General features: G+C 33.2%; 2 protein-coding genes across 8 annotated transcripts in view; one reads left to right on the forward strand and one right to left on the reverse strand.

Annotated features, from left to right (window-relative positions):
• The window catches only part of LOC123529646 (twinfilin-1-like), a 28,492-nt gene extending 25,858 nt beyond the window's left edge, over positions 1 to 2,634 (forward strand). For all 3 annotated transcript variants that reach the window (XM_045310056.2, XM_045310057.2, XM_045310058.2), the window contains 3 exons: positions 140 to 290; positions 868 to 989; positions 1,631 to 2,634. In XM_045310056.2, the coding sequence (XP_045165991.2) occupies positions 140 to 290; positions 868 to 989; positions 1,631 to 1,780 (423 nt within the window). In that variant the 3' untranslated portion in view covers positions 1,781 to 2,634. The remainder of the gene's footprint in view (positions 1 to 139; positions 291 to 867; positions 990 to 1,630) is intronic.
• Positions 2,635 to 8,447: 5,813 nt separating this feature from the next.
• LOC123529641 (synapsin-like) overlaps positions 8,448 to 14,775 on the reverse strand; it is a 173,275-nt gene continuing 166,947 nt past the window's right edge. For all 5 annotated transcript variants that reach the window (XM_045310046.2, XM_045310049.2, XM_045310045.2 and 2 more), the window contains one exon: positions 8,448 to 14,417. In XM_045310046.2, coding sequence (XP_045165981.2) covers positions 14,246 to 14,417 — 172 coding nt within the window. In that variant the 3' untranslated portion in view covers positions 8,448 to 14,245. The remainder of the gene's footprint in view (positions 14,418 to 14,775) is intronic.

Below are 14,775 nucleotides of genomic sequence, written 5' to 3' on the forward strand. Positions count from 1 at the left end.
TTACTTTTTGGAAGAGCCCAATAACCACAAGATAGTTAATAACCACACAGTTGTTTCAACTAATTTTAACTGTCATAAATGATATAAAGGAAAAGGGTGGAATTACAAATTACATGAAACTTTTTTATCTATTTTGCAGAAGTTGAATATATCTGGAGAAAGTATAGAGTTAGCAGATTCAGGGGACGTATCAATAAAAGAGTTGCCTTCCAAAGTGCCTTCAGAGACTGCAAGATATCATCTGTTTTCATTTAAACATATTCATGAAGGTGACTCTCTTAATTCTAAAGGTAAATTTCATTTTTGCATTTCAGTAGAAAGTACTTTTTTTTTTCAACCTTTTAGAATTGATATAGTATGCCGCATGTTCTGTGAATGCTGGATATCCTATCACTCAAAAATATTGCAAAAATATTGCAAAGTCCTTATGTGACATATTCATGTAAATTCACTGGACCATATTTTTAGTCCCCTAGGAATGCGCTTTTCCGTCCGTCCAACCATCTGCCATTTCGTGTCTGGTCCATAACTGTGTCATCCATGAAGGGATTTTAATATTACTTGGCACAAATGTTCCCCATAATGAAACGACGTGTCATGCACAAAACCCGGACCCCTAGCTTAAAGGTCAAGGTCACAGTTGGAGGTCAAAGGTCAACAGGGCTTTTTTCCTGTTCGGTCCATAACTATGCCATCCATGCAGGGATTTTAATATTACTTGGCACAAATGTACATGTATCTCATAATAAGATGATGTGTGCTAAAAGCTTCTAAAAGGACATCTTTTCGATTTTCAATTCAAGACTGTCTTATATTACAGTAGAAAAAACGATGTTAAACTCATTGCAAGATTATTTTACTTTTCAGTGTTTATATACTCGATGCCAGGCTATAAATGCCCTATAAAGGAGAGAATGTTGTATTCTGCTTGTAAAAATCAGTTCATCGATCAACTTGAACAGACATTAAAACTTAATATTGAAAAAAGGGTAAGTTTACTTCCCTATCATTTTGATTGTAAATTATTGGATATGACATTGTGTTTCAGCATGCAATTATTGCATCTTATTTATTCAGTTAGCTATATAATGATAAAATATGTGTAGGAGAGATTGCACTGTCGGTATTAACGAAATAGTCTATACAGCTTTGAAATCACATTGTAACTTGTACTCATCTCAAAGTTGAAAAGGAGGCCTCAGTGGCAGAGTGGTTAAGGTAGCTGACTTCGAATCACTTACCCCTCACCGATGTGGATTCGAGCCTTGCTTGGGGCGTTGAATTCTTCATGTGAGGAAGCAATCCAGCTAGCTTACAGAAAATTGTTGGTTCTCTCCAGATGCCTGCCCGTGATAGAATAATGCACGTAGGGGCACCTGGGGTCTTTCTCCACCATCTAAAGCTTGAAAGTCACCATATGACCTATAATTGTTTCGGTGAAACATTAAACCTATCAACAAACAAGCAAAGAGTTAAAAGATTTTGAATAAACTGAGGAATGTAAAGCATGTAGATAGTGATAAGTTGTATCCACATTAATTCTACTTTGCATAAAGTGTATGACATATGTTTGCAAACACTGTACATTCAAAGACCAATTAATATTTTTTACCTATTTCTATCTATACAGTTTGAGATAGATGATCCAAGTGAACTGACAGAAGAGTTCCTGTATGATGAACTGCATCCAAAGAAAAATATTGCCACAATGAAATTTGAAAAACCCAAAGGACCTGCAAGGAAAGGACCTAGGAAGTTGATAAAAAATACAGACCAGTGATAATGTGTTGAAATTTAGGTTGAAAATATAAATTGTATGCAGTAAAACAAATGGTATCTTTTTGACAGGGAGTAAAAAATTATTCTTTTAACAACATTTGATGAAGAAATGTACAAAAAAAAATCTAAAGAATTCAAGTATGGCAGAAACAGATTTTTACATTGGAAATTTGTGATTTTTTTTTTTTCACGACAAGTGCAGATGCATGTGGATAGAGAACTTGATCACACTATGTTATTAGTACCCATTTATTTCAGTCATATTTACATGCATATTACAGACATTCCTTTATTCACTAGCAGGGATTGTTAAATATTTGCAACTAATCTGCATAATTACAAAGTTTGTTAATGCTTGTTACCCATTTTATGCCTTGATTTTGGTATAGATATATGCACACTCTGATAGCTTATAGGATTAATCATTTGAATACTTCGAGGGAAGGAGACAAAGGAATGGTAAGTATTGTATGAAAGAAATTATATCATATACCTTTGTGAAAAAAAAAAAACAACACACACACAAAAGACTAGAACATTGCTCAAGATCACCCATTGCTTTAATAGGTTTAAAAGGTTTGTTATGCCACAGCTGTCCCATATATTTCACTTGGAATTTACACACAGATTCTAGACTGATCTTTTACCATAAACTCATTATCTGGAAACATAGAACAAAATTTGTCCAAGGAAGGAATTTGATTTTTGATCATACATGCATGCATGTTTATAAGAGCAGTACTGAATGGCATAATGGCACGCATTTATTTATGTTGATTCAGTCCATGTTCACATGTTGTACATGTTTTTGTTTCTATTGAATGTTAAAGAAAAATAAAATAAAACCCAAGTATATTTCTAATTTTGTTTATTTCTTGCAGTTCTTGTCTATACTTAAAACTGGTGTAAATAAAATCCAATGAAATCTATGGCTATACACTGTATTGAGTTAGTATCTAGTGGCAAAATTGTGACATATTTTTTTAGGACTAAAAATCCCCCCCTCCTTTGTCTACTCAAAATTTAACTGTTACATATATTTGAATCTTAATACTGGTACAGTTGATCAAGTAATGTCAACCTATACAGCTTGGAAAACATAACTTTTATATTTCTATGATAAAGATTCAGAAGTAAGTCATATCTACAGCATATGAAATTTACTGAACTAGGGTCTACTGTTCCTGTATCTATGTCTTGTATAACATGCAGTACAACAGTGTTCCTTGACTGATTCAGTAGAGATTTAATCATGTTGAAGATATGATCAATATTCTGATATCTTCAGAGATCTTACAAATGACTTCTTTATGCAACTTCACTTTGGGTGGGTTTGTTTTTACTGCTGTATGTACATATAAGCCGCACCATGAGAAAACTATTACACTGTAAATTTTTGAACATTTGGTTTTTCAAATATTGTTGTTTAAACTCTATAGTTTTACCTAATGTTGATTACTGAACAACCTTAATTTAACTCTGATTAGTAAATAGATTATATTTATTGTATCATATATTGTGCAATGACCACATTGTGAAATTCACATGTATATGCAAAGCAAATAGATTAAGCCTGCTGGTCAAATAAAAGTCAAATCAGAAACCCCTAGTCACAATGTAAAACAAATTGGACAAATCATATAAACTGTCTGGGCCTAAGACTAAAGCCAGCGTCCAGTCTACCAAACAAATTAGGATGCTATTGAGTATAGTCTGATTGAGGTTTGAAATTACTATTTTTATGAAATTTTAATTATGACCAGACAGCCTTCAAGCTATATCTTCTGTATAAAAGCTTGGCAAAATCATACACAAAAAAAGAACAAGACTTGACTTAGTGATCAAACTTTGTGATGTACATCTGGATATATTCTCAAAAATAAATATACTTACAATTTGGATACAATTGCATAAAATAATATTGTTACTCTGATAACTGTTAGACTTGCTATATATTGTTAGTAAAACTTAGTAACAGATTTTAAAATAAGATATAAATAATTTCCCTTCTGTGTGTTGTGTTCCATGGTGAATCAAGACTTAGTGACACTAGATTAAACAACCATACTCCAGCATTGTTATAAAACCAACATAGTGCGTTTGCGACCAACATGGATCAAGACCAGCCTGCGTGGATGTGCAGGCTGGTCTGGATCCATGCTGGTCGCAAATGCACTATGCTGGTTTTCTCATGGCGCGGCTCATATCTAATCACTTTCCAGTGCAGCATTCATCCAAATTGTAATCTAAATTCTACTTTGAGAACAACTTTGACTTTCTTACATCAATTGTACTATTAGAACAGTATCTAGCTTATTAAAGATATGCCTTGCTAAATCAGCTTAATGAACAAAATGCAGACACCAGTAGATTCAAGTAAAATGGGCACTTACTACAAAATCAGTCATTTTTCTTACCTTGAACAGTATACTTGAATATGTTAATAACTGAAGCAGTAAATACAAGTCAAGTCTGCTATTTGTAGATCCGTAGAAATTTCTAAAAGTAAAAATTCCAATTACAGTGGTGCCTAAAAAGTTTTTTCTGCAAATTTTCAGTAAAATCTTTTTAAAAATGCAACAGTCTTTAGCTTGAAACCTTTCATGAAAATTACGCAAAATTATTTTGTTTTAGAAATATAATCTTGTGTTAAAATGCTCATAGCAGTAATGGTCACATTATTTTTAGCTCACCTGTCACATAGTGACAAGGTGAGCTTTTGTGATCACCCTTCGTCCGTCGTCAGTCCGTGCGTCCGTCAACAATTTCTTGTCTGCATGATAGTGGTTTCATTTATGATTTTATTTTAACCAAACTTGCACACAACATGTATCACCATAAGATCATGATTCCTTTCTTGACCTGGCCAGATCCCATTGTGGGTTCCAGAGTTATGGCCCCTGAAAGGACCAAAATTAGCTATTTTGACCTTGTCTGCACAATAGCAGCTTTATTTATGATTTGATTTTTACCAAACTGGCACACAACTTGTATCACCATAAGATCTTGGTTCCTTTCTTGAACTGGCCAGATTCCATTATGGGTTCCAGAGTTATGGCCCCTGAAAGGGCCAGAATTAGCTATTTTGACCTTGTCTGCACAATAGCAGCTTCTTTTATGATTTGAATTTAATCAAACTTGCACAAAACTTGTGTCACCATAAGATCTCAGTTCCTTTCTTGAACCGGCCAGATCCCATTATGGGTTCCAGAGTTATGGCCCCTGAAAGGGCCAAAATTAGCTATTTTGACCTTGTCTGCACAATAGAAGCTTCATTTATGATTTGATTTTAACCAAACTTGCACACAACCTGTATCACCACAAGATCTTGCTTCCTTTCTTGAACTGGCCAGATTCCTTCATGGGTTCCAGAGTTATGGCCCCTTTAAGGTCCAAAATTGACTATTTTGGCTTTTGCAGCCATATAGAGACTTCATTTTTGGTTTTATTTGATACAAACTTCCAAAATATCTTCAACAAAAATAAATCTTGGATTCCATGACAAATCAGATCCAATCGTAGGTTCCAGAGTTGTTTTATATCTGATTACCTCCCCTGATTGTAATCAAAATGGATTTATATCAGTAAGTACTTATAGGACTTATTTGAAATTGCATTATTGTTATTAGTTGGACTGAGACAATCAGGGTAGATAACTATGGACTGATTTTATGTCAAATTACCTCCCTTTATTTTAAATTAAAATGGGTATATCTCTGTAACTAATGAAGATACTGATCTGAAATTTCATTTATGTCAACAGATGTATTTGGCAGATCCTTCTTTTGTTCACTTACAATATTTTTTTTTAATTACTTCCCTTTTACTTTACTATAAATAGCTTATTTTTAGTAACTTTTTTATTATTGCCCGTAGGGAAAAATCGAGACCACTTTTCTGTGGTACAACATGGATGGTACTTCCAATTTTTAGGTGTATTTTGACATATCTATACCTTGTAAGAATTTTTTTTTTTTGTTTTTGGTTAAATTTCTTCCCTTTGTTGTTCCTGTCCTTTGGACTTAGATATTTTTTCTGAGGGCCTTCTTGTCCTCAAGCGCAATGATAGCAGGTCAGCGATATAGGGCCATCATGGCCCTCTTGTTCAAGCTTCTATTTTATCTATTATTTGTGTAAAGATTTTCTATTTAAGCTTCAAAGCAGATAAAACCAACAGAAAAGAAAGTTTGTCTGTAATTACAAAAATAAACCTTACAGGAGTACATTCATTGTGACACCAGCTTCCCGCAAAAATGTGTCTAAAGTAATTTCTATGGCTTTCATGCCCATCTGAACATTTATTCTTTCAGATAATTATAGTTAATATAAGATAACTGTCCACCCACAATCGTAAGAAGATATTTATGCCTATCTAAGTGGATATTGCCGAGACGAAGCAATTCTTATTACTGTCGTATCAGCACTCATAAATATAGACTTTGACAGGATAGTGCTGGTATTTTTAGATGCAGTTTTAACTTCATAGAGAACCATTAGATGATGTAACATGCCAAATATAGAGGCTCTACACCTTGCGGTTTTGGACAAGAAAATTTTCAAAGTTTTTCCTTTTGGTTGCCATGGCAACCAGAATTCTGTATGGAATTCAATTCTTTGAACAATTTTTAAAGAAGACCATCCAGGGAACATCCCTGTGAAGTTTCATCAAAATTGGCCTGTTGGTTTAGGAGGAGATGTTGTTTAAAGGAAAGTGACGACGGACGTACAACGCTCGGCCTGACGCCGGACGGTGAGCGATCACAATACCTCACCCTGAGCACTTTGTGCTCAGGTGAGCTAAACAAGAGGACCATGATGGTCCTGAATCGCTCACCTATCTCCACATGACCCAGTGTTCAACTGAGTATGACATCATTATTTCTATTATTTGACATAGTGACCTAGTTTTTGAGCACATGTGACCTAGATATCATCAAGATAAAAAATTCTGACCAATTTTCATGAAGATCCATTGAAAAATATGGCCTGTAGAGAGGTCACAAGGTTTTTCTATTATTTGACCTAATGACCTAGTTTTTGAAGGCACGTGACCCACTTTTAAACTTGACCTAGATATCATCAAGGTGAACATTCTCACCAATTTTCATGAAGATCTCGTGAAAAATATGGCCTCTAGAGAGGTCACAAGGTTTTTCTTTTCTTCGACCTACTGACCTAGTTTTTGACTGCACATGACCCAGTTACGAACCTGACCTAGATATCATCAAGCTGAACATTCTCACCAATTTTCATGAAGATCCATTGCGAAATATGGCCTCTAGAGAGGTCACAAGGTTTTTTCTATTTTTAGACCTACTGACCTAGTTTTTGACCCCACTTGACCCAGTTTCAAACCTGACCTAGATATCATCAAGATGAACATTCTGACCAATATTCATGAAGATCTCATGAAAAATATGGCCTCTAGAGAGGTCAAAAGGTTTTTCTATTTTTAGATCTACTGACCTAGTTTTTAACCCCACGTGACCCAGTTTCGAACTTGACCTAGATATCTTCAAGGTAAACATTCTGACCAATTTTCATGAAGATCCATTGAAAAATATTGCCTCTAGAGAGGTCACAAGGTTTTCCTATTTTTAGACTTACTGACCTAGTTTTTGACCGCACATGACCCAGTTTCGAACCTGACCTAGATATCATCAAGGTGAACATTCTGACCAATATTCATGAAGATCTCATGAAAAATATGGCCTCTACAGAGGTCACAAGGTTTTTCTATTTTTAGATCTACTGACCTAGTTTTTAACCCCACGTGACCCACTTTCGAACTTGACCTAGATATCATCAAGATGAACATTCTGACCAATTTTCATGAAGATGCATTGAGAAATATGGCCTCTAGAGAGGTCACAAGGTTTTTCTATTTTTAGACCTAATGACCTAGTTTTTGACCCTACGTGACCCAGTTTCGAACTTGACCTAGATATCATCAAGATAAACATTCTGACCAATATTCATGAAGATCTCATGAAAAATATGGCCTCTAGAGAGGTCACAAGGTTTTTCTATTTTTAGACCTACTGACCTAGTTTTTGACCCCACGTGACCCAGTTTCGAACTTGACCTAGATATCATCAAGGTGAACATTCTGACCAATTTTCATGAAGATCTTGTGAAATATATGGCCTCTAGAGAGGTCACAAGGTTTTTCTATTTTTAGACCTACTGACCTAGTTTTTGAGGGCACGTGACCCGGTTTCGAACTTGACCTAGATATCATCAAGGTGAACATTCTGACCAACTTTCATAAAGATCCCATGAAAAATGTGACCTCTAGAGTGGTCACAAGCAAAAGTTTACGGACGGACGGACGGACGACGGACAACGGACACCGCGCGATCACAAAAGCTCACCTTGTCACTTTGTGACAGGTGAGCTAAAAACATGACCATCAGCAAGTGCGGACAGTTACTCCGGCTATTAGGAAACATTTTTTTAAAAATTCTCCTTTGTTACCAAAGGACTAAAGTGCAAACTTTGAGACTCCTCTTGTCAGAAACTGATTTCAAAATAATTTCACTGAAATGTTCCATAGTTAACCTCTATCAAAACTGTTCAAGCCATTTGTAAAACTTAAGTGAGCAGTCTTGGGCCACCATGGCTGTCTTGTTGCAAGAATTAAAAAAATACAAACAAATAATACAGAATAATGAATCTGACTAGCTTTTACTTTTAAACAGTCACAAGGCATATATACATACCTAACATATTTACTGGAATGTATCTATACTATGTTCACTGTGGAAAACTTGTGCATATTCTTGGTGTAAACAGCCCTGTACTGTAAAACTATACAAGTAGTGAGAAAAAATTAGTTAACAGACATTTGTATTACTGTTTACAAGGTTAGGGTCTCCACTTTCTTTTAACTATAAAATGTCAAATATGAGGTATATATTTTGTAACAATGGCAGCATTATGCAATATCAATGTGTATGTCATTCAAGCTGTTATTTTATGTATTCAGTTAGTGAAAAAGTGTGCTGCAACATTTTCCCCCATTAAAATAGACATAGACAAAGCTTAGCTTGCAATCTACTATAACAAATTCCAGGACTGGGAACCATCTGTTAAAATTCCATTTTTTCAATATTTCCAATTTATATGGACAAATTTTCCACACAGGTAAAACAGCTCTTTTAAATATAATGAGTACATGTATGTGATTATCTACACAGTTTAATATACACTTCTAATTCAAACAAGCAATGTGCAGGCTTACATAATTTGAAAACGAATAACTATACAAAACAGCTTATAAAATTTTTAAACAAAATACATTATATATAAGGAATTTACAACAAACATGATGAAAAATGTTTCTATATAAAATCAGTAAATGAGTGCCAAAATATCAATACATTGAACAGTATATTTATTTCCACCCATAAATGGTCCATGCCTGAATGTTGTAAAAACTATATTTACATTGTGTTCACACCAGTTTGTCTCTTAAATTTTTTAAACTTGAAGTAGTGCTCTTTTTTTCTAGGATTTGATTTTGCAAGTCAATGACCAAAGTAATAATGGTTCCTGAATGGCAAAGCAAAACTAGAATAGAATTTCATCATGTTCTTTCTTTAAGGATTACAGGATATTACATGGGTGTCTATTCACAGAGAATTTATTAAACTAGCTGAATAAAATGGTGATATGCAGGGCTCTGCCCGAGCATTTATTTTTCTTATTCATTGAGTTAAATAAAATATTTATCGCAAAGAGGAACAAATATATTATCTTTATCACATGTTAGCTGTTTCTTCTAAAACATCAAAGTTCCTGTCTACTTTTTACAGACCGAGTCAATTCGACCAACATCTTCTATACATGAAACGATGTTAACATCAAAATGCTACTACACTAGTGTAACACCAAAATTATGAAATGGCTTAATTTCACACCCATGATTTCATAAAAACTGAAAAGCAAAGAATCTTTCTTTAGTTTTTCATTCAAATGTAATTTTCTGCCATCTTTGCAAGTTTGTTTCTTTCAACCAGAAGGTTTATAGGCAATGTATTGGGTAACAAGAACCTGTGCTCTTCAAGTGTAAATACATAATATGCCTCCATTCCAATAAGTGCATTGTTCTACAGAAAGTAGCATTTAAATATGTACTGTATAACGGGTTATTTTTACTGCTGTAAAAGTTTACGGATTTGGGGTAAAAACACATATTTTATTATATACGATTTTAAAATTTACGAAATCACAAGGTCTACCAGTTTGCTTGACATTACGCGGCAAATCTAACAAGGCCAATATTTACGAATCTGATTTGGTCGTGTAAAATAGTAAAAATTAGCAGCAAGTAAAAAATACCTGTTATATGGTATATGGCCAATGTTGTTCAATTTCTACATTTACCAATTCAATGAAGCCCTCATCTCCAAACATTGTTTTTCTTTAATATTACGCTACAAACATTTAATTGCTAACTACTTTCTAGAAATCGAAAAGTTGACTACAAGATAATGATATTTAAGAAGAAAGACTTCTAGCAGTAACTTTAAAGTTAATATGTTATAAAAATTGGTGTTATAAATAATGTTTCCTACAAAACCAACAAATAGTTAAATGATTTAAAACAAATATCACAGCTAAAAGTAAAACAATGAACAAAATGAATTATAAACAGTCCAACTTTGTTCACTTCAACTTGTGGGGCCTATGGACATTTGTTTGAGCCAGATGTAGTTTGAGCTAGCCGACCACAGATTTATGGCATATATTAGGCAAGACTTACAAGGTAGCATCTTTAGCACATATTCCATACCTGTATTATGTATATCAATATTAAATTTCTGACTTTCTGATATTTAAGGTCAGAACAAACATACTAAAACCCACCAGTACTGTACTTATTAAGTTACCCGAGAATACGTTTATCAGGTTTAAATGTAGCATTGGTTTGTCAAACATTTTTCAAAACTGTTTGGTTGAACAGTTCATTTTTGTTCATAACTTTGAAAGAACTGTAAAACAATATTTTCATAAGATGTTTTAGTCGTAAAAATTCTTAAAGTAGCATGTGCTAGATGAAAAATAGGTAGTATTAAGAGTACACAAAACATACCACACAAAGCATGCCGTAAGTTAACATGATATGAATATGGAATTGCATTTCTTTACAGCAGTTAAATGTCTTTTAAACTGCATACTATTTCAAATTTTATGTGGATCTTAACCTTTACCCTACTAAATTTCTAGAATGGACTGGTCCATCATTCAATATGGACAGTACCACTTATTATTCGAAGGGACGTCACTGAAAATTAAGTGACTGAATAGCGAACGGATGTGCAGGCTGTACTGGTTGCAAAGGCAAAATCATTTGCCGCCAGCAGGCTAAAGGTTAATAACTGAATTAAGAAGACTAGTAAATAAGATAATTACAGATACATCAAACTGACAGGTGAGACTATCACCTAATTATAGACCAAGAAACTTTCTTTTAATTACCAATTTCACAAAGGGTTAAAAATTTGCAATGCTGAAGTGTACAAACTGATTGTCAACAATTGAGATTCAAGTCACGCCTTTTGTTGTTTAAGCGAAAACATGTTATCTGTAAAATACTATAACTGTACAGTTCAGAGATACAGTCCTAGAGTTCAAGCCATCGATGTTCAAGCCATCCGAGATAGAACAACATACATTATAGAGGAATTTTGCCAAGCCATCAAGTTCGAGCTAAGGAAGGTGTGCGAGCTGTCCGAGTTCTAGGAAACAAAGTTGGACTGTACAACAGATACACATTTCTGTCACTGTTCAGTATACTGAGACAATTTTATGCATTCACTAAAGTATCATACAGGGATGGACAGAAAATGATACAGACTTTTGCTTAATTTTGATGTCCACATCAAGTGGTTTTCCAGTACTCAAAATATTAAATGCAAGTGGGCAGAATGCTATATAAAATGTGTTGCTTGTTAGGGAAAGTATTTTTGAACAGTTTTTGGTTTCAGGACTTACACCATAATACCAGTATACCATCTTTAAAAGCAAGTCATTGGACCATATGTGACCTAACTGCTGCAAAATATTTTCACATGGTAGAATGTTAATGTTTTCATTTCATTCTTATCAGACTTGTATTCAGTAAGGAAACCTCAATATAATACAATACACATAGTTTTATCCACCCTTTTACTAGTATATGTTCTTTTTTTTTTTTAAATGAACAGGAATGTTTAAATAATCAAATCACAAATGTTATCATAATTAACTTACAATCATATAAATCTATAAAACTAGTAACTAATTTTTGTACAAAAGCAGACAATGTACATTTTGAAAATAAACAATGGAATGCAATCTTAAAGCTTAGAAATGGACAATGGGATGCAGTACTATTGTAACTCTCCCAGAAAATTGTTGTCATGGAATGTTTGCTCTTTAACAATTTTTGATGCAATAAATTATAGACATTAAAGAAATTCTTCTTTGGGAAAAAAAACCCTATGGTTCATTTACTGACAACATAACTCACACATAGTGATTTAATAGGGGAGTGAGGAAAACCTCTTGCACATAACATTATTGTATCTGACCTTCTACACTGCTGAATATTACGATCAATATAAGTCGAAATATGTTTTGTAAATAAGGTAAAGGATCTAGTCCTTCCCTTAATGTGTGCCTGTTTTAACGCAATTATTACTTTATAAACTTTTTTTTTCAAACACTTGACAAGATTTATCTTCATTGTCAGATATAGTCTGTATAAAAAAATCAAACTTTTTGAGAAACTGCTACGGGGTAATAAATATTTACAGACAACACAACATTCACATGCACCTTGGACACTGAAGAGATGGTTATATATGATGATTTTGCGGTAATAAATACAGCTGCACACATATTTGGCAAACTATTCCATCTTTATATGATTAAAATTTTACAGATACTAAAATAGATACAGATGACCTACCTCATAATGTGAGAATATGTAAGTTACAAGCTGTTCCTTTTGCAGAAAAAAATAATAGGAATGAAGTTTTTTCATGTTTGGTATCTCTAAATGCACCATTAGAAATCTTTATATCTAAATGCACATTTAGGAAGGTTCAATATTTCTAAAAGCACAGTAAGAAAGGTTCAGTAATTCTAAATGCACAATTAGAAAGGTTCGGTATTTCTGTATGCACAATTAGGAAAGTTTAGTTTTTCTAAATGCATAATTAGAAAGGTTAAGTATTTCTAAATTAACAATTAGAAAGGTTCAGTATTTCTAAATGCACAATTAGAAAGGTTCAGTATTTCTAAATTCACAATCAGAAAAGGTTCAAAATTAAATTTTCTAAATTCACAATTAGAAAGGTTCAAAATTTCTAAATTCACAATTAGAAAGGGTCAAAATTTCTAAATGCACAATAATTATTAGAAAGGTTCAATATTTCTAAATGCACAATTAGAAAGCTTCAGTATTTATAAATTCACAATTAGAAAGGTTCAATATTTCTAAATGCACAATTAGAAAGGTTCACCATTAGAAAGATACTATTATGTAAATGACTGAATGCAAGTCCAAACATTTAAAGAAATACCTTAATGTGGTTAATATGATGCTGCATTTTGCCTACCATTTACTTTATACACTTATTACTGTTAAAACTTGCTTAAATGGTCATTATGCAAACAGCAGTAATTGGTCAACAATATTTATGTAATAATTTGGGTACTTAACTGACCTAAATGGATACTTTCCTATCTATATCTGCTTGTAATAACCACCCAATATACTCCTGTATTTTAAACTTGAATTGTTAAAGTGTTATTCATATAAACACTTTTAATAGTTTACTCTTTTTTTACTTCTAATGCAATCCATTGTTATTACAGACAGTCTGGAGGTTTTGTTTCTTACATCGGACATGAGAAATATTTATATTACCCTGTAAAATAATATCATCAATACAACTACAGCATTTTTTGCATCAATCAATTTATTCTCTACATTTCTACTGCCACTTCTGGATTTCTTTCCTTACTTTGAATAACAGAACATACAAAAATAAATAAGACATACACAACTAGATAAATCCTTAATATATTTCATGATGAAATCTTTACACTATAAATCATCATGGACACAGATCTCATTTTCAACAATCAAGATATTTTATCTAAAAACAAAACCAAAACAGAATTTGTGTAAAATTATGTGACAATATTGTATGTATATATATATATATATATATATATATAGTCATAAAATGGCAGTAATTCACAAGTAACATATTTTCTATTCTATAAACAGGTGCACTTGTATACAAAACATCAATTCTAACAAAACTTACAATGTATATATATATATATATTAATTATTATGCATTGTTTTGATATATCAGTTCATCCTAACACAGCATAAAATGGCCTGATAGGTTTTTGTTTTCTAACTGAAAAAGAGTTCTATGGTTTCCTAAATCTATTTCCGACGTTACATATCGCCAAATATTCCAGCAAATGTTTTACGCAGGTTTTTCATGGTGTCATCTTCCCCATCTTTCGACTGGCCCTTTGACATCTGCCTCTGCACCTGTGGTTGGGGTCCCTCACCTGGCATGGGAGGGGGTGGGGGTCTGTGCACCATATTGTGTGGAGGTGGACCTCTGAAACAGTGAGACAAGATGATACAGTTAATACAAGATTCACTCTGTAGAAGTTAAACAATAACTTTTATCTGCATGTTAAGAAGAACTTATTGTAGGTCCAGTTGTTTCAGAAATTGTAGTAGGGATATTTTTCTGTCATGTATACTCACATACGCTTTTCTCTCAGATTATGTCACCCTTGTGTTAAGAATTATATTATAACAAAATTTATTTCATAGATACATCAAATAACAAAATTCCATTTCGTAAATTTAAAAAGAGTCTCTTTCATCAATTCACAGTTGAAGGTCAGCAATAAGTATGAAGCAGAAAAACACACCGAGTTGTTCTGATTATCATATATTTTCGCTTATAA

This window comes from Mercenaria mercenaria, chromosome 13, assembly GCF_021730395.1.
Source record: "Mercenaria mercenaria strain notata chromosome 13, MADL_Memer_1, whole genome shotgun sequence".
NCBI lineage: Eukaryota > Metazoa > Mollusca > Bivalvia > Venerida > Veneridae > Mercenaria > Mercenaria mercenaria.